Source organism: Malus domestica, chromosome 03, assembly GCF_042453785.1.
Source record: "Malus domestica chromosome 03, GDT2T_hap1".
Lineage (NCBI taxonomy): Eukaryota > Viridiplantae > Streptophyta > Magnoliopsida > Rosales > Rosaceae > Malus > Malus domestica.
In genome coordinates, this window is record NC_091663.1 from 32,119,755 (window position 1) to 32,141,217 (window position 21,463).

Here is a 21,463-nt window from a genome sequence, read left to right on the forward strand (position 1 = left end):
ATCAAACAGCAAAAAGAGGTACCTTATCACCTTTATAGATGATTTCAGTAGAAAAACATGGGTTTATTTTTTGGTAGAGAAGTCCGAAGCATTTGGCACGTTCAAATCCTACAAAGCACGGGTAGAGAAGGAAACTGGGACACCAATAAGAAGCTTAAGAACAAATCGAGGAGGGGAGTTCACCTCACACGAATTTACAAATTTTTGCCAAGAGAATGGAGTTCACAGGCAATTAACCGCATCATATACTCCCCAACAGAACGGTGTAGCAGAACGAAAGAATCGCACCATCATGAACATGGTACGAAGCATGTTGTCAGCCAAGCAAGTTCCAAAAACTTTATGGCCAGAAGAAGTTAACTGGGCAGTGCATGTGTTGAACCGATGCCCCACTCTTACCGTGAAGAACAAGACACCTGAGGAGGCATGGAATGGACACAAACCATCCGTGGACCATTTCAGAATCTTTGGTTGCATTGCTCATGCCCACGTACCTGACAATAAAAGAGTGAAGTTCGATGACAAGAGCTGTAAATGCATATTGCTTTGGGTGAGTGAAGAGTCTAAGGCTTATCGATTATTTGATCCTGTCTCACAGAAAATAATCATAAACCGAGATGTAGTGTTTGAAGAAGATAAACAGTGGGTTTGGGATGACCATCACAAGGAAGTTAGCATGGCAGATCTCGAGTGGGATATTGATGAAGAAAATGGCACTGAGATGACAAGTCATCCTGAGTCTGAAAGTAATGAAGAAACTGAAACAGAAGCTGATCATGGTGACTCAATAGTTGAAGAAGACAGTCAAGTTGATGAAACCTCACCTTTCACAAGACGAACCCGAAGACCACCAACTTGGATGAGGGACTACAAAACAGGTCAGGGTTTATCCGATGAAGAAAATGAGAGTATGGCTCAATTGGCACTATTTACTGATCAAGATCCCACGACCTTTGAAGTGAAGTCCGAGATATAGAAACAGGCCATGGATCAAGAGATACGGGCAATTGAGAAGAACAGTACGTGGGAATTAGTCGAGTTACCACCTGGAGGGAAAACTATCGGAGTAAAATGGGTATTCAAGACGAAACTTAATGAGAATGGAGAAGTAGAAAAACATAAAGCTCGACTAGTCGCTAAAGGTTATTGCCAACAGTATAGGATCGACTATGCAGAAGTCTCCGCACCAGTTGCTCGTCTAAACACCATTCGTATAGTAATCTTGCTTGCTGCGCAAAAGAATTGGGTCATTTATCAGCTTGACGTCAAGTCCGCATTCCTGCATGGAGAGTTAGAGGACGAAGTATTTGTCGATCAACCACCCGGGTATGAACAGAAAGGGCAGGAGACAAAAGTGTATCGACTAAATAAGGCTCTATATGGACTTAAGCAGGCTTCCCGAGCCTGGTACAGTCGTATAGAGTCGTATTTCATCAAGGAATGTTTAAACAAATGTCCTTATGAGCACACATTGTTCATCAAAGCTGCAGAAGAAGGTAAGATCTTGATAGCATGTATTTACGTCGATGATCTTATTTTCACTGGAAATGATAAGATGATGTTTGAACAATTTAAGAAATCTATGATGGTGGAGTTCGACATGACCGATCTCGGGAAAATGAGATACTTTCTTGGTATTGAAGTAATATAAGGTTCTGGATGAATCTTTATTAGTCAAAGAAAGTATGCTCAAGAGATATTGGAAAGATTTAACATGGATCAATGCAACTCCGTACTAAATACCATTGTTCCTGGTCTCAAACTTACAAAAGATGAAGGAGGAATAGAGGTTGATGGCACTGGATCAATGCAACTCCGTACAAACATATGGTAGGAAGTCTCATGTACCTAACAGCTACACGTCCTGACTTGATGTTCGTTGTGAGTTTGATTAGCTGATACATGGAGCGTCCAACTGAAGTTCACATGCAGGCGGCTAAAAGAGTTCTCAGATACGTTAAAGGAACTATTGATTTGGGGATACTCTACAAGAAGGGAGGAACTGAGGAGGTGATTGGGTACACTGATAGCGATTATGCAGGTGATCAAGATGATAGAAAGAGCACCTCAGGGTATGTGTTTATAATAAGTTCAGGGGTTGTCTCTTGGTCCTCAAAGAAACAGCCAGTTGTAACCTTATCCACCACTGAAGCGGAGTTCATAGCTGCAGCATCAGGTGCTTGTCAAGTAATCTAGTTAAGAAGAATTTTAAAGAGTCTTAATCAGGAACAAAATGGTCCAACTCTGGTCTATTGTGATAATGTTTCGACAATCAAACTTTCAAGGAATCCTATGATGCACGGTCGTAGTAAGCATATTGATGTAAGGTTTCATTTTCTTCGAGACTTAGTTAAATGTGGAGATCTGGAGCTGGTGCAGTGTTCAACTCTAGAACAAATTGCAGATATTTTCACAAAACCTTTGAAGGGTGATGCTTTCTTGAAGTTGCGTGAATTATTGGGCGTCTGCAAGTTTTCAGAAGTAAACTGAATGTTTGAGTATTCAATTTAAGGGAGGATGTTAAAGTTATTAGGTTTTCTGTTTTTAGGGTTCCTAGCTTTTAGGGCTGTTATTCAATAATCCCTATTCTTAAGGGACAAGTAAGCATTTTCTGTTTTGATGTAGTCTTTACCACGATTATAGGACTTGTAAAATCGTGGGCGGTTGTTTTCTTTTCTATTCAGATGTAAGGCTATTTATTAGCCATGATTGTTGCTTTCATTCAATAAGAATTCTCCCTTTGCTTTGAGTAAGCTTTCGAACTTTGCATTGCAGCAGTCCTTTGCAAGTTTTTGGTTCCAACATCTTCTGTGTGTTTTTATACTGGATGGATACCTTGGGCCTTTTCATATGAGTAAATATTCTAGTTAAATGGGCTTTTCGTAGTATGGACTGGACCTGAACATATGTAGCTAGTTTGGCTTCTCGCAGCAGATTCATGAAACATACTTTTTTTTTTTTAACAAACAATTTTATCTATGCTAAAGAGGAGGAGGCGAACTTAACCTCACAATAAGCTAGCAGTAATGTGGTTCAAATTCGGCTTTGGCGAGAACCGAACTTAAGACTTCTCACTTATAAGTGAAAATGAATACAACTAGGCCGTAGTACTAAATAGCATGAACCATACTTTATTGCTAGTTGGGATTTATATAAACGTGATTAATGTACAATAAAAATGAGGTTGTGTGGTGATTTTAGTGGTGGCAGTGCATATCTGATACTGATTGAATAATAAGGGTTATGTAGCTTGGTTGATTAAGAGCATTCACTCCCAAACCCGAGCTTCTGAGTCTGATCCCCTCGTCTCGTCTCCTGCCTGTATGAAATAATCTTGACAGGTGATTTACACACAGTTAGGGATATTTGCATTATTTTGTTGTTGATAATTTGTATGAATGAAATCAGCTTTTGATTGATGTTCGGGGTTTCTGTCACGGGATTGGCTGCTCCATACTCAACTCTCAATCATGTTACACTATTTGGTTATGTGGGGGAAGCCATTCACATTGGGCAGAACACAGAGAATTGGAGCTATTATTTACGTATTTTGTCTCCCTTGGTTGGCTTTGTATCCTTCCCCAGACTTCACTGTTTGGGAGCCGCACGCAACAGTGCTGTCATGGGTGAAAATGCATACGAGAAGCAAAGTCTAAGCAAGGAGGTTCCATCAGTTAATGACAGCGAGTCTCCGATGAGTATTAGGAATGAAGAAAATGAGAGACACAGACAGAAAATAATAGGACAAGCCAACAAATTGAGGATACCATGAAACAAAGGCAGGAAATGTAACACCCCAACCCCCAATTATATGTATAATTTGGTGGTTCCCCAAAACTTTTGTGAAATTATCAATTTAGTCCCATACTTTTCACCCAATCTGGTTTTAATTAAAGGGATTTGTCTTTATCCTTAAACTGCCACGTGGCAGCACCCTAGCTCTCCTCACATTTTTCTCTTTTTGTCCCTTACCCGTGACCGCTCATTCATCTTCTCCTTCTCTGCACTCACTATCCCTCTCTCGAAACTCTTTTCTCTCTGGCACCATGAAAACCCACACACACACATACCATCGCACCACCTACTCGAGGAAGGCACCACATGCACCATCATCTTTATCCCGTCATTTCTCCTTCTTCCTCTCGTTTCTGCGAACTCGGCGAAACCCAGGAACTCCGGCGAGACTTCCCTGTTTTTCGGTTAGGTAAGTCCGGATTTTCCTCTCTTTTCGTTCTATTGTGAAGCTCAAATGAGATATGTTAAGTTTTAGCTCGTTTTTATCAAGGTTTTGGGACAAGATCGGTTCGGAAAAAGCCAAACCCAGCTCCGGCGAACCTGTGATTTGTCGAGGGATTTTCCGTTCACCTCAGGCCGCTCTACGGTGAACCCAAGGTATAATCTTGTTCATCTCGTCTACTACGTCATTTTGGTACTTAGATCGGAGCTTGGGGTTCGTGTTTGTAGTCGGTCGGAGCTGTAGAAGCTCCAGTGTCCTTCTCTGTTTCGCAACAGGCCTTCAGGCCGTTTCTCAACCCACGGGCCTTAAGCCCGTTTTGATTAAGCCCAATACCCTAGCCCGCATTCTTTTTAATTTTATTTATTTTGTTTAAAACTCAAAAAGAGCCTTCGGGCCGTCTGTTTTTAGGGCCTTGGCCCGTTGACTCAACCCAAAACCTTTTAAGTTTTATTTTTTTTTATTTTTTTTTTAATCCTATAGGGGCCCTTGGGTGGTTTCTGTTGGGGGGGGGGCTTTAAGCCCAAAATTCTAAAACCCAATTCCCTTAAAACCCATTAAACCTAAACCCATTTTCCCTTTTAGATCTTTGGGTCCAATCCGGACCCAAACCCAAACCCAAAGCCTTAACCTGTTTGACCTGGTCCGACTCGGACCCTGACCCGTTGACTTGACCCGGTCTGATCATTGACTGAGTCAACGGTCATTGTTGACTTTGACCAGTCAACAGTCAATGTTGACTTTGACCGTTGACTTTTTGAGTTTTCGTCCGAGACTTCTACTAGGCTAATTTCGTCGTTCTGGACCCGTTTTTGAAGTCTGTTTTCCCAAATTCAATCGTTTGAGTAGAGTTTGATTAAATGTACCCCTTTATGTGATTATGTGCGATTAGTAGCGGTGTTTCCATTATTCCTTTTTGGTACAGCTTTGCACCAATGGTGTACGGTGAGTGGACCCCTTCTAAAATGCATGTTTTAATAGTAGAAATGCATACTTGAAAAGCATGATTTAATGATTACGTTTTATGAAACGTTTTAAGATAACATGCTTATTGAGGCTAGTTTGAATTATTACTATTTTTCCTATAACCCATGTTCTTATAGAATATCTGATGGATGACGATATGATATTTAGAACATGTTTAGAACACCTCTTTATAGTATAGATGATGGATGACTTTATACTATGAAGTTGCTTTTCGATAAATATATGTTCAATGGTTTTGTAATTACCTAGTGGTCCTTATTCCGCTACGGGACGTATGGATAGATTCTGGTCCGTTCCAGGCGACGGTTTGGATGTTGGCATAGGGCCTGGAGTGTGTTTCATCTGGCTATTTAGCATAGGGACGGGGAGCCGGCATGAGGCCTGTAATGTGTTTTCATCTGACTGTTTGCTCAGAGACGGAGAGCCGGCATGGGGCCTGGAGAGTTATATTGGACATTCACTAGTGTTTATGATATATGTATGAGTTATGATTTGAGACATTGCATGGCATGCTAGGTTTCGGAAAACCTATGTTTATCATGATATACATGTTTTCATAAAACCTGGGGGTTAGTACGTTGATAACTGTTTTAGTATATGTATATATCAAATTGGTCCACTCATGTTTGTTTTGCGCCCCCTTCAGGACCTTATAACGAGGATTACGATCTGAGCTACAAGGCGTTCCCTTACTCGTGATATTGTGTTATATTCTCTCTGTTTCGACATCTATTGTAATAGCACTTCTTTATCTTAAATTCCGTTTGTATTTTGTAATAGACGTATGCTCTGAACATATTATGTACTATCTTAATGTTTAATTATCAGCAGTTGAACTAAGTTTTGGTGTTATTCTTTCCTATTGCATGTTTTAGTCCTAAATTCTATGCATGTTTTGTACGTTCTTAGTTTTTGTATGAATTAAATGGCTTACGTCACCCCTCGGGTGTTGGCTAGAACGTGATCATCCTGATGTCCCGAGGACATTGGGGTAGGGGCGTGTCAGGAAACATAGTTCAGGTACATAGAAACTGAGAGTAAATGTTTGTTGGATTTTAAACCTTCATAGTTTGGTTGAATCTGAAGTTTTGATCTTTCATATAATGCTGAGACTTGTGAGCGACTCAAGCAGAGAACGATACAAGCGTTAAAAGACCCCAAGGGTGAAGTCATGTATGATTCAATAAGTTTTATGATATTTTCTTCGGATATTTATGCTTTTGAATCAGCATATAAGATTCAATCAGCTATTTTTCTTTGGAAAATTGCAATTTCATTGACGTTCAATGTTTTCAGGTTAGAAAGAAGATGTCTGAGCATCCCCGTCCTCATAGGTACTAAGTCTTTGTCACATGTACTCGTATGAAACATAAGAACTTCATAAATTAGATGGGTTGTCTCGTTATAATAGCTAGCAACATTCTCACTTACCTTCTCATGTCAACCTTCTCGCTTCCACTCATGCTACATGTATTCCACTAGCACGCGAACATAAGAGCAAAGAAAGCAGGACAAGCTAAAGCAAAAACGGTGGCAAGGCTTGTTTGTGAAGAAGATGGAGTAATTAATGAAGATGATGAAGAGTTGACAGTTCCTCAAGGGCTGAAACGTAACAAGAGATTAACGAAGGTAATTGCTAGTTAGCAGAAATTATGTAGTTCACTGTTGACCATCGGTCTTGATTTCTTGGATTTAAACTTTTAGGGACCTTGCTAGATCGGCGTATTTATTCCCTTCTATGTTTTCTAATGTTTTTCAATGTTGTTTGTTCGTGTCTTACTACATTCTACTCTTTTTTCTTAATAGCTTGACAGAGAGACTTTAATAGATGGCCAGGTTGCTGCTCAACGGGACATAAGCAAACATGTCACATATCTCATCTTTGGAGAAACTGGATCTAGAGCTTGTAAAGAGAGAAAATTCGAAAAGAAGTTTCGTTCGCAGACCAGATCAGAGCAGCCAAAAACAAAAAAATGGAACTAGCTATGGTAACCTCATCCTCTGTTAGCGCAGCGAATGAGAAACGAGGGGAGTGTGCTTAAGTTTCTGCATTCCTAGGGACAGAGGAAATAGCGTATGGCAACCTCATCCCTTATTTGTTTACAAGGTTTCATGCCAAATTGCCAATATTACAACGAAGCGTTCATCGAGCTGAAGTGCAATATTCTTTTCATGAGAAAAATGTATGTTCGGTGAACTGCCATTGCCGGAAGATATGTCTCACCTTCACACGCATGAAATATCCGGCATGCGTTGCCAATATTTTAACATTGATCAAAATGCCTTGCGGGTGTAGTCGATGGATTTTATTTTTCAGATTCTATTTTCCATTTTGGTCACAATTTTATTGATCTGCAAGGTTGTGTTGTGGATGCAAAATCTACTGTAGAACCGTAGTCTATTCTCCAAGATAAGTTGAACAGCAGCATAACCATGTTTTTTATTTGCTTTTCTTTCCGTAACCAGCACACTACAGGTCGTAGACTTCTTTCTGCTGCTGAACTGGGTTATAATGGCGGTGTGGCCACAGTGGTCGCAATGGTGGTATGGCGGTGATAGCGATGGTCGCAGTGGTATCATGGTACAGTGAAAATGTGAGAACAAAGTCCTACATCGGTGAGGGATCAAACTATGCAAGAGATTATAAGAGAGTAGGGCACTCTCCATATAACCAATTAGTTTTATGGTGGAACTTCAACTTTCCTACTGTATCAGAGCAAGTTAGCCCAAGTGTGGTGCCTAATGGCAACACGTGCTCCAAGTCACCTAATTTATGTTGTCTATGTATTAAGCTTAAAAATTTGTCACACGTGACGAAACGTGTGAGAATGTGAAGACAAAGTTCCACACCAATGAGGGACCAAACCATTCAAGGGCTTACAAGGAGTTAGGGTATTCATCATATTGTCAATTGGTTTATGGTGGAATCCCCAACTTTCTTCATGTGAGAATGTGTGGACAAAATCCCACATCGGTGAAGGACCAAACCATGAAAGGGCTTATAAGAGGATGAGTTACTCCTCATATTGCCATGGTGGAACCCCCAACTTTCTTTATGTGAGAATATGCGTGGACAAAATCCTACATCAGTGAAGGACCAAACCATGCAAGGGCTTATAAGATGATGAGCTACTCCTCATGCATATTACTGATTAGCTTTACAGTGGAACCTCAACTTTCTTCATGGTACCACTTGCCCAGCCTAGGGGCAATCTTAATTACCGTCAACAACTATTGCGGTGTAAAAACGGCATCTTAATGGATAGATACTGCAAGTATGATAGGTCAGATACAAAACTCAATGGTTTGAAAAAATGAGAAACGTCTAATCTTCCAAGAAAAATCATTTCACCCGGAAATTAACTTGAACGTGTATACTAATTAATTCATGTGAAAAGTCTAGATGCATGACATTTAATCAGCGGAGCAAATTATGGACCAAATCGAGGAATGAATTAACTTGAACGTGTATACTAATTCATATGAAAAGTCAAATCGAGGAATAAATTAACTTGAACGTGTATACTAATTCATATGAAAAGTCCAGATGCATGACATTTAATTAGCGGAGCAAATTATGGACCAAATCGAGGAATGAATTAACTTGAACGTGTATACTAATTCATATCGAGTACATTTCGAGACTTTTCAAGGTTGTGGTCCTCGATATCCTATTTGTGCCCCCCTAATACACGGTGAGATGAACAACACTCACTGTTTCTCTACAATATATAAGTATTTTAGCCAAATAATGTCATTTTGCTAGGTCAAATATGCATTATAAGTTTTGAGATAAAGAACACTCACTACTCTATTCTTAAGTTGGAGTTGGGGGTTGGCAAGACCAGGCATGTTTGACAACGTTTTTAAAGTTACTAAAAGTGTTTTAAGATCACCTAAAGAGCTTTTAACAACGTTTAGCTAAAAAAGCTAACCGTAAGTGTGAGTTAAAAAAAAAAAACACTACTTGAAGTGCTTTTAGAAAGAAGCACATGAAACAGATAAAGTGTTTTTTTTTTTTTTTCTAAAAAGCACTTAGCATTTTTTTAATGTTCTCATGTGCTTTGGGCCTAATTAAGCTTATTATCTTTGTTACTATCATCTCCCCATCTTGAATTCTCTTTAGTAGATCCAATGAGCGAAGGTCGTCGTTTGTGGTTTCTAATTTCTTTAGTGGAGAATCTCTATTCAACGTCAGGAAATATTGCATTGTGTGATTATGGTTGTTTGCCAAATGGTTGCCAAATTGCATTGGGCTTTTATAAATGCAAGGACTCGAGATCCTACAAAGACAAAAGGCATTAAACTGGTACCGCAGCCTTCTAACACAATGGCAAATGCCTTCCTTTTCATGATCCTCTTATTCACGTCCATTATATCTACAAATATCCATGCATGCAACCAAACTGAACGTAACTCTCTCTTGTCCCTTGCCCTCACTCTATCCTCTTCTCCTTTAAATTGGACTTCCATTAACTGCTGTCGTTGGGAAGGCATCACTTGTAATTCAGAAGGTCGGGTCACCCATTTGCTCTTACCCTCAAAAGGGCTTGACGGAGATATTTTTACCTCGTCATTGTTACTTCGAAACCTCACGCATCTCACCCACTTGAATCTCTCCCACAATTCACTTCATGGTTCACTTAAAAATAAACACTTCTTGCCCTTGAATCGTCTTCAGATTCTTGATTTGAGCTATAACCTTCTTTTTGGAGAACTGCCTTTGTCTCTAACATCCGGCAACATCCGGATGCTCGATTTGTCAAGCAATCGCTTCCATGGTCCAATTCCATCTTCTCTCTTCATGCATGCTTGGAATTTGACAAGTTTCAACGTCAGCAACAATTCCTTCTCCGGGTACATCCCATCCTATATATGTCTCCATTCTAACCCCTTGATTAGAGTGTTGGATTTTTCCTCAAACCAATTCAGTGGCAACATTTACCGCGGTTTTGGGAGGTGTTCCGAGCTGCAGATTTTTCGTGTTGGTCACAATAATCTCTCAGGGCTATTTCCAGAAGATATCTATAACGCTACCAAACTCGAAGAAGTTTCAGTACCTTTGAATTCACTATATGGAGGCATTAGTGATAAAATTGTCAACCTCACAAACCTTGCAATCCTTGACCTCTCCTTCAATCAACTAAGTGCAGTGCTCCCTCTCCGTTTGGGGAAGCTCTCCAGGTTAAAAATCGTAAAGCTCGATTTCAACAACTTACAAGGTCCGTTGCCCCAATCTTTGATGAATTGCACCAGCCTTGCAGAGCTACATTTGGGACGAAATAACTTGGAAGGAGACATTACCAAGCTTAATTTCTCCAAACTTGTTCAACTTACTAAACTTGACCTGTATAGGAACAAATTCATTGGTAAGTTGCCAACAAGCCTTTACTCATGTAGATCCCTGAAGGCAATTCGATTAAGTTCGAACAATCTAGAGGGGCAAATACAATCCGAGATTCTTTCGTTGACCTCTCTGTCCTTCCTCTCTCTCAGTTACAACCGATTGGAAAATGTCACAGGAGCAATGAAGATATTAATGCATTGCAAAAGTCTTCGAGCACTAATCCTTTCGGACTCCTTTAATGGTGAAGGAATGCCATCTGACAATGATATGGTTGGTTTTGATGGATTCCGAAATCTACGACTTTTGAGCTTGGCATATTGTGATCTCACTGGTCAAATACCTGTATGGTTAGCAAAGCTAAAGAGCCTAGAGATCTTGGCTCTGGGAGGCAACAAAATCACAGGGACAATTCCTAGCTGGTTGGGGACTGATCTACCAAGACTTTTTCATATAGGCTTGTCAATGAACCTTATTTCAGGTGAATTTCCGAAAGAACTTTGTAGAGTACCGGCTATGGTACATGAACCTATTGCAGCTCAAGCATACCATTATGATCTCGAATTTCCTCTTTACACGGTGATGAATCCCAATGGCTTTCGCCGCAGATGGTCTTGCAGATCGTCTAACTTTCCTCCATTCCTAGATCTTTCTTTCAACAACATTACTGGTAATATACCTATTGAGATCGGCCAACTGCAGGTTCTCCAAGGATTATATCTAAACGACAACAACTTCTCTGGCATCATTCCAGAAAAAATGTCTAACCTTAAGAATTTAGAGGGTTTGGATCTCTCCAAGAATCGCTTGTCCGGAAAAATCCCATCGTCTCTGGTGAGTCTTAATTTCTTGAAAAATTTTGGTGTCTCTTACAATAATCTCGAAGGACCAATCCCAACAAGCACTCAGTTCCAAAGCTTTGAAGCTTCTGCATTTGAGGGGAATCCAAAACTTTGTGGTGCTCCGCTTCCGAACAAGTGTCGTATTGATGCGCATGATAAGAACAAACAAGATGATGAGGACAACAAAAATGATGAGGACGATCGGCATCAACTTCCGTGGTTCTATATTTCCGTTGTGTTGGGGTTTATTTTCGGATTCTGGGGAGTATGTGGTTCTTTGATCGCAAAGAAGACATGGAGATATGCATACTTTCGGTTCATAGACAATGTACAAGATAGGCTCTTTGTCATGTTAGCAGTGCGCATGAATAGGATGAAAAGATGGCTTAGCTAAATAATCTCTATTAATGATTTGTTTTCCTCGGTTACATTTGAGGGTTTCTAACATAAAGCTATGATATGCATTTTATTTCATAATAAACGTCCCTATTAATAACTGATATTACAGAAATGCCACATGGCATTATTCTAGTGGTTGAGTTTGTTAATATAGTTAGAAGGGTATTATTGTAATTGAGATATACGGCTTTATAAGTGATTGTATAGCTATCATTTCCTTAAGTTCGGTTGTATACATTTTCTCTAATCAATCAATACAATCTCTCTTATTTCTCTCTATCATCTTCCTCTTCCTCTGTACCAATTCTTCATAATTTGCAATGTAGTTAATATAATAACTGATATAACATAAATGCCACATGACATTATTCTAGTGGTTGAGTTTGTTAATATAGTTAGAAGGGTATTATTGTAATTGGGATATATGGTTATATGAGGGATTGTATAGCTATCATTTCCTTAAATTCGGTTGTATACATTTTCTCTAATCAATCAATACAATCTCTCTTGTTTCCCTCTATCATTTTCCTCTTCCTCTGTACCAATTCTTCATCTTTTGCAATGTAGTTAATACCTATAGTTATCAAAGTTATTGCTTTGTAAATGACTCGTAAATCTTGATTTGCGAATTCCTCTAAAAAACAATATACGAAGGAATAGCCAAATGTAAATCATATTTGGATAAAAGGCAACCCGGTTCCGACCACAGCAATATGCCAAATGAAGCATCATTCAAGACCTGAAACATTAAAACCTACGGCCCATCTCGAGCAACCTCCTTGCTTATCTACAACGTGCCCACAAGACTCATCATACCATACCTAGTCTCATGCTTAGCAACGGTTTGGACTAGGATTGACTCCAGCATCCCTGTCTGGCGTTTAGTTATTCTGGTATCGTCCAGGACCATTCCATCATGCATTAGCAGGCGGAGCCATGTTGTTTGTGTTGGAATTTGAGATTGGAAACTATGGGAAATTTTTGATACGAGACAGCATTTTGTATGATGCCCAGAGCTCTTGCATCTTTGACAGCATTCTTCCTCATCTGCTTCTTTTCATCAACTAAGAGATCTCCTTCCTTCTTCTCTGAGATTTCAAACCCATTTTCAACCAGATACCAAAGTTCATGAGAACGGAAAATGGTTTTCATCTTAATATGCCAGAAATTAAAGTTCTGACCATTGAAAAATGGTGCTCTTAGCTCGCTCCCACTAGATCCAGCCATGTTAGACTTTAATCTCTAAGAATCTAGGCTCGCAGCAATGAGTACTTGCCTCGAAACAACTTGCGGTGCTTCACATAATCAGACGCCCATATTTTCAGGTCGAAACCGGCTCTGAGGCCATGTTAGAATTTGAGATTGATACACATAGTGATGAGCTACCAAGCTCTTTTCAAAGTTTTGGATTAAACGGAGCAAACAAAATCAGAAATGAAAGAACACATTTGGAGAATTCTTCACACAGAGAATGTTACTCTGGTGATGCCATTCATTCACACTAAGCTTGTGAGCTCACACAACCATACAAAAACGAACTGTTAGAGGAGAGAAAGCCAAAACAATTCTTAGTTAATCTCAGTCCTCCATTCCGTCTAGCCTATGAGCTAAATACAAGTGTCCCATCTAATGCTTATGAGCCACGTAACTAACACTCTCCAATAACAACATTACAGCTGGAATTTAAACATAAATCAGTGAACACATTTATATTTCAACAGTTTAGTGGCACCCCTCCCGGGTCATTAGGAGGCATCTAATTGTAGCTGTTGGGCGGCATCTGATTATAGTTGTTGGTTATTATTTTGGTGAGATTTTGATGTTTTGTTATGTATTTTTAATGTAGGATATGTAAATTTGTTATGAGCATAAAGTAATCAAACGGTGGAGTTTTTGAGTGATTCCAATTGAATTTTTGAGTGATTCCAATTGGAGCGGGTTTGTGAATCTGTCAAGAAGTTTGTCTCAAAATTGCATAATTTTATCCCGAAGCATCTGATCGTGGCGAATTAATTTATGCTCGGCGTGCAGTGCTGACAGATTGGGCTGTAGAGCTTATTTACAATTTTTGAGCTGGAAGATGATGGATTTTGGACTTGGGCTCTTTTTGGAACTTGAAGAGAAGGTCCTAATCTTTAATTTGAGTTGTTTTGGGCCTGTTTTGGAGCCCTAAAGGTCTAGAAACGTGGCTATTTCCATGTTAGGCAGATTTACTAGTTATAATAGGAATGGAATTCCTAGTTATCCTTTTATTATTTTATTTTCTAGTTTTTAGAAAACCATTTCTATGAGGATTTTAATTTGGAGGAGTATAAATAAGGTTTTTTAACCATTAGGGTTTTAGGGGGAGAATGCACGCACCACTTTAGAGAGCCTTTTAAGTTTATTTTCAAGGTGTTTTGTTCCCATGTTCTTAATAATATTTTGTTTTATGATTGTTCGTAACTAATTTCCGTTTGCTAGGGCGAAGCCACAAGCCTTAGCATGAATATGTGATTTTATTAATGTGCTTATGAACGGATGCATGCTTGCTTTGAATTATTAATCATCGCGATTAAACTATCTAATTGTCTTAGTGATTTGATGCAATTTCTGTTGGAACATCATCCTGAAATTGAAGAGGGTTTCTTGTGATTAGTAATTGTAAGTTCACTTAAGGCAAACATCACGCTTTTAAGGGTTGCATGATTTTTCGAAGGGTTTTCACAAAGCTTAATGAGTCTTGCATGATTATATTTGATCTGAACATCACTGAAGAGTTGCATGTTAGATATACGTTTTCACTTGAACATCATAAGGAAAATATGTATTAGGAAAACCTAACATTCAAAGCATGTGTGTGGAAATTCATAAGTAATTGGTAAAATTGCATAGGATTGTTAATGGTGACGGCAGAACCCTAGTGTTTAAATTGTTTTCCAAAACCTTTGTCTTTTGCTTTCTTTACTTTGTTAATTATTTAATTATTTTTATTTAAATTCGTTTTTATTATTTTAAATTCCAAAATCAACATTTTCGAAACTTTGTTCTAAATAATTAGTGAAGAATTAGTTTAAATACAAATTATTCATTCAATCCCTGAGGAAAACGATTTTGCTTGAGCTGCTATACTACGACAACCTTGTACTATTGCAAGTATTTTTAAGTGTTTTCATCCCTACTTTTGTAGGTGGTAAAAATCCTATCAAGAAATTGGCACCGTCATCGGGGATTGTTTCAAATAATTTGTGGTTATCTTATTCTTAGTTAATTATTTTTGTATATATCTTTTTGTTTATTTGTTGATTTTATTTTTTATTTGTTTCGTAGGTTATAGTTTGTTGATCTTGAGAGCAATTCCATGATGAAACCACCGAAAGGAGGATTGCCATTATGGGTTTCTTTAGCAGAAAAGGGTTTTTATGGATTTAAACCTACAAGTTGTGTCCTTTTGCTATTTGAAAACCCATGATATTTTGGAGTGCCCCTAAAGGAAATATTTTCCTAAGTTTGTCCAAAAGCATATCAATATGAAAAACAACTCAAAAAGGTGTTGGAACGATCCCTATTTAGAATACTACGCCCCAAGCTTGAAAAAGTATCTTTGTTTTATGTGGGCATGTACTCTACAGTATCTTAAGCAACCTAATGTTTCCCAAGAACTTCCGATGGAAGACAAAATCTCTATATTGTTGGAATCATCTGAATTATACATTGAAAGAACCCATCAAGGATTTCAGATTCAAGCATTAAACTGTGCGTATAGCTATGATGATCAACAAGAGATTGTCTCAAAAGTTGAGGAGCAATCTTCCAGCCATTCACGTCCAGGGGAGAAAGCAACACATCCTGATCCTATAATCCCACCAGAATCTGCGGCACCCCAGGTTCATGTGCCGTCAGAATTTTTCCCACAAGGACTGCAGGGAAGAATGAGAATAGATGTGTTGGAGATCGAGGGATGTTCATACAAATTTAGAATCTTAACGGCATCTTAATGGATAGATACTGCAAGTATGATAGGTTAGATACAAAACTCAATAGTTTGAAAAAATGAGAAACGTCTAATCTTCCAAGAAAAATCATTTCACCGTGAAATTAACTTGAACGTGTATACTAATTCATATGAAATGTCCAGATGCATGACATTTAATTATCGGAGCAAATTATGGACCAAATCGAGTACATTTCCAGACTTTTCAAGGTTGTGGTCCCCGATATCCTATTTGTGCCCCTAATACAGGGTGAGATGAACAACACTCACTGTTTCTCTACAATATATAAGCATTTTAGCCAAATAATGTCATTTTGCTAGGTCAAATATGCATTTTAAGTTTTGAGATAAAAACACTCACTACTTCTCTATTCTTAATTTGGAGTTGGGGGTTGGCAAGACTAGGCATGTTTGACAACGTCTTTAAAGTTACTAAAAGTGTTTTAAGATCACCTAAAGAGTTTTTAACAACGTTTGGCAAAAAAAAAAATAACCGTAAGTGTGAGTTAAAAAAAAAAAAAAAACTACTTGAAGTGCCCAACCCTCAAGGCAGTGATGCAAGGTTGACGTCACGGTGACGTCGGCCACTATTAAACAATTATAAGAAATTAATAAAATATTATAAAAGATTAATATTTTTTTTACAAAACGATATCATTTACATTAAGGGGGGATGTGATAAGCTTAGCCTCACAATGGGCTAGCAATAATGTGATTCAAATTCGCCTTTGGCGAGAATCAAGCTTAAGTACAAATCATAAAAAATTAATTAAATATACCAAAATAATATTAAAAAAATTATAATTCTTTTCTATAAATACATAGTCATGTTCTTTCATCTTACACCACATTCCACATTTCAATATTTTCAAATACTTTCAATCAATCTTTTGTTTTTATTCGAAATTAAAAATACTTTTATAAAAAAAATATTAAAATACAAATCATCTGGGCTATTCAATTTAGGGGTGGAGATGCACTTGAGGTTCATGAAAGACAATAGCTATTCACTTGAGGGGATTGAATTTCCTATTGACGGGGCTTTTTAGGGGTGGAAGTGCTCTTAAGACGTAGTGTTCGCCCTAAGTGAACTTACCATTATTAACCACAAAAAGCCATCGTCACCTTCAGGAAACCTTCCGACTAAAATTGTATCAAATTACTTTTCTAAATATCTTAATGGTCGGGAATCACTAAGAGACTTAGGCCTGATTTAGTACTAAGGTGATTCTGAAAAAAGTAGGTATAGTTTAGTAAACATTCAGCTTCAGCTTTTTTTCACAGTTTTGGGTGAAAAAAAAGCCAAAAACACAAAGCTGCAAAACCCAGCTTTGAAAAACCGGCTTTTTTCACATCTGTTTTACATAAAATTTTACCAAACACTATAATACTTCTTTTTTTTTCAAAAGCACTTTTACAAAAAAGTTTACCAAACACTCTGCTGCTTTATTTCACCACTGCTTATTCTCACAACACAGCTAAAACAACTTTTTTTTCAAAGCACATCAATACCAAACCAACCCTTAATAGTTTAAACACGATGATTAATAATATCATATATAAATTGAAAGAAACTACATATTCTTGTTAGGACTCGTGACCTTCCCTTAGCAAAAGAAATTAGTTACGAATAATCATAAAACAAAATATTATTAAGAACATGGATAGAAAACACCTTGAAAAAAGAGTACAAGTCCTCAAAGCCTAGCAAATTCTCCAAATTGATCCTCTCTAACCTAATGGCCAAATAGCCTTATTTATACTACTACAAGACAAAAACCTAACTAGAAAATGTCATAGAATAAAACTGGGAAACATAAAAAAATAATAAACTAGCAAATAAAAGGTTTCCTATTTAAAGTCAAATTCGGACTTCATAGAAAAATAGATGTGGCAAACCAAATCAACTCTGATTTGATCCCAAAAAAAGTCTCTTTTGAAAGCTTAAGATGTCCCCAACAAATCTTCAGAATGAACCTTCCTCAAACTATACCATCTTGAACTGGGTTATACTGGTGGTGTGGTGCAGTGGTCGTAGTGGTGGTGTGGTGGTGATAGCGATGGTCGCGGCAGTACCATCGTACTGTGAAAATGTGAGAATGAAACCCCACGTCGGTGAGGGGCCAAACCATGCAAGGGCTTATAAGAGGGTAGACTATTCCCCATATTGCCAATTAGCTTTATGGTGGAACCTCAACTTTCACACGTGCTCCACATCACCTAATTTATGTTGTCCATGTCTTAGGCTTGAAAATTTGTCACATGTGAGGAGGCATGTGAGAATGTGATGACAAAGTTCCACATCGGTGAAGGACCATGTATTAGGCTTGAAAATTTGCCACATTTGAGGAGGCGTGTGAGAATGTGACGACAAAGTTTCACATTGGTGAGAGACCAAACCATGCAAGGACATATAAGGAGTTGGGCTATTTCCCATATTGCCAATTGGTTTTATGATGGAACCCCCAACTTTCTTCATGTGAGAATGTGAGGACAAAGTCACCAAACCATGCAAGGACTGTAAAAGGTTTGGCTACTCTTTATATTGTCAATTGTTTTACAGTGGAACCCCAACTTTCCTCATGGTATCACTTGCCCATCCCTAGGGACAATCTTAATTATAGTCAATGACTATTGCGGCGTAAAAACAGCATCTTAATGATACTGCAAGTATGATAGGTCAAATATAAAACTCAGTGGTGGAAAAAATGAGAAATACCCAATCTTTCAAGAAAAATCATTTCACAAGGAAAATAATTTGAACCTCTATTACACGGCGAGATGAACAACACTCACTGCTTCTCTATGATATATGATCATTTCAACTAAATAATGGCATTTTGTTAGGTGAAGTACGCGTTTTAATTTTTGAGATAAAGACCACTCACTACTTCTCTATTCTTAATTTGGAGTTGGGGCTTCGCTAGACTAGGCATGTTTGACAACGTTTTGAAGGTAACTATAAGTGATTTAAGATCATCAAAAGAGCTTTTAACAACTTTTGACAAAAAAAGCTAACCGTAGTTGTGAGTTTTTTTTTTTTTTAGAGCACTACTTGAAGTGCTTTTAGAAAGAAGCACATGAAGTAACTAAAGTGCTTTCCAGGAAAAAGCACTTAGAATTTTTTATTTTTTATTTTTTTAAGTTTCCATGTGCTTCGGGCCTAATTAAGCTTATTATCTTTGTTGCTATCATCTCCCAAATCTTGAATTCTCTTTAGTAGATCCAATGAGCGAAGGTCGTCGTTAGTGGTTTCTTTAGTGGAAAATCTCTATTCGAGGCCTTGAAGGGGTTGGAAAAAATTGCATTGTGTGATTTTGCTTGTTTGCCAAATTCTCAGTTGGGTTATTGGAGGACCCCTCGACTTCTAATGTGTAATTATGGTTGTTTTCTAATGTTGCTAAAGCTGCTTTTCCATCTAATGAAGCATAATTTCTAAATGCAGACACTCAAGATCCTACTATATATACGAAGACAGAAAAACATTGAGCTGCAACAAGCCCTCTAACACAATGGCTTCCTTCTCATAATCCTCTTATTCACGTCCATTATATCTACAAATATCCATGCATGCAACCAAAATGAATGTAGCTCTCTCTTGTCCTTCAACCTCACTCTATCCTCTCCTCCTTTAAATTGCACTTCGGTCAACTGTTGTAGTTGGGAAGGAAAGGAATCACTTGTATTTCGGAAAGTCGGGTCACCCATTTGCTCTTACCATCGAAAGGGCTCGATGGAGTTATTTTTACCTCGTCCTCCTTGTTGAATAGTAATCTTGTCTTAGGCCCAAGACAAGTGATCCAACCCAAAGCCAATGTGTGCACATGCTAGAGAATTCTAGCAAAGTTCAAGTTGGTGGAAGAGTCTAGAAGAATGGTGAGGATTCCACCAACATACAAGATTAATGTAGATAATTCTAGCTTAGGAAGGTAGTGGAATTATCTAGATATATCTAGCATGATGTTTCCATGCTTCTCCAAGGTTCCATCCATGCCTATAAAAGGAGAAGGCATCCACACCATTTGCAACAACCAAGAAAGAAAGTAGTGAGAAGTGAGAAGAAGCAACAAAGCTTCTAAGAATGTTTGAGTGTTTCCTCTTGTACTAAGTTTGTGAGTGAATAAAAAATCTTGTGTAATACTTTGAGTATTCTTTCTTTCTTTTGCCTATCAATTCCGCTGCATTACATTCTTCTTTGTGAGATAAACGTCTCCAAAGTAGTGAAGTCTTTTCAAGCCCCAACAAAGTGGTACCAGAGCCAGGTTAGCAACGCTATGGCAGCCTTCCAAGTTCCAGTGCTCGACAACAACAACTTCGATAATTGGAGTATTAAAATGAAGGCCCTTTTGGGAGCACATGATGTATGGGAAGTCGTGGAGAAAGGCTACACTGAGCCGGAAGATGAAGCTACTCTGTCCCAACCCCAGAAGGAGAATTTGAAAGATTCAAGAAAGAGAGACAAGAAGGCTCTCTACCTCATCTACCAAGCATTAGATGACAATGGCTTTGAGAAGGTCTCAAGTGCAAGCTCTGCCAAGCAAGCATGGGAGAAGCTTCAAACCTCTTACAAAGGAGCCGAACAAGTGAAAAAGGTTCGTCTTCAAGTATTAAGAGGTGAGTTTGAATCTCTACAAATGAAAGGGTCTGAATCAATCTCTGATTATTTCTCAAGAGTCTTAGTTGTTTCCAATCAATTAAAAAGAAACGGAGAAAAGTTAGAAGATGTTAGAATTATGGAGAAGATACTATGCTCGTTGGACCCTAAGTTCGAGCACATTGTCGTGACGATTGAAGAAACTAAAAACTTGGAAGAAATGAATATAGAGCAATTGATGGGTTCGCTACAAGCATATGAAGAGAAACATAAGAAGAGGCAAGGGAATGATGAGCAGCTCCTCAAGACGCATGTTCAGCCAAAGAAGAAGGAAGAAAGCTTCGACAATGAGAGAAGCCAGTACAAAAGAAGTCATGGTCGAGGACGCGGACGTGGACATGGACGAGGACGTGGTTGGAACTTCAACAACCATAGCAACTACGAAAGAGGAGGAAGCTCAATAAAAGGTCGTGGAAGAGGGCGCTCAAACTTGAGGTATGAAAAATCTCAACTTCAATGCTACAATTGTCAAAAGTTTGGGCATTATGCTTGGGAATGTAGAGCTCCAAGCAACAGGCCTGATGAGAAGGTCAATTATGTGAAAGAAGAGAAAGAAGATAATGGTGTTGTGCTACTAGCATGCAAGAACAATGATGGAGACCAAGACCATACATGGTACCTTGACACCCGCGCCAGCAACCACATATGCGGAAGAAGAAACATGTTCGTACAGCTCAATGAATCGGTGAGTGGCAACGTTTCTTTTGGAGATGAATCCAAAATACCCGTCAAAGGAAAAGGTAACATCCTAATTCCCCTAAAAAATGGCGGTCACCAATTAATTTCAAATGTCTACTACGTGCCCAATATGAAAAGCAACATTTTGAGCTTGGGTCAACTCTTAGAAAAAGGTTATGATATTCACATGAAAAATTATAGCTTTTTTCTTAGAGATGACAAAGGAAGATTAATTGCCAAGGTGAAAATGTCAAAAAGTAGGATGTTTGTTATGAATATTCAAAATGATGTTGCAAAGTGTATCAAGATATGTTACAAAGACGCATCCTGGCTTTGGCATCTTCGTTTTGGG

General features: G+C 38.4%; 1 protein-coding gene and 1 long non-coding RNA gene across 2 annotated transcripts; both read left to right on the forward strand.

The window, feature by feature from the left end:
• The first annotated feature begins 6,232 nt into the window (after positions 1–6,232).
• LOC139194281 (uncharacterized) lies at positions 6,233–7,487 on the forward strand. The gene is made up of 3 exons (XR_011579039.1): positions 6,233–6,394; positions 6,518–6,555; positions 7,050–7,487. It is a non-coding gene; the product is annotated as an uncharacterized lncRNA (long non-coding RNA).
• Positions 7,488–9,551: 2,064 nt separating this feature from the next.
• LOC139194815 (receptor-like protein 2) lies at positions 9,552–11,801 on the forward strand. The gene has a single exon (XM_070819733.1). The coding sequence runs from the start codon at positions 9,552–9,554 to the stop codon at positions 11,799–11,801; it is 2,250 nt and encodes a 749-aa protein (XP_070675834.1).
• The last annotated feature ends 9,662 nt before the right edge of the window (positions 11,802–21,463 follow it).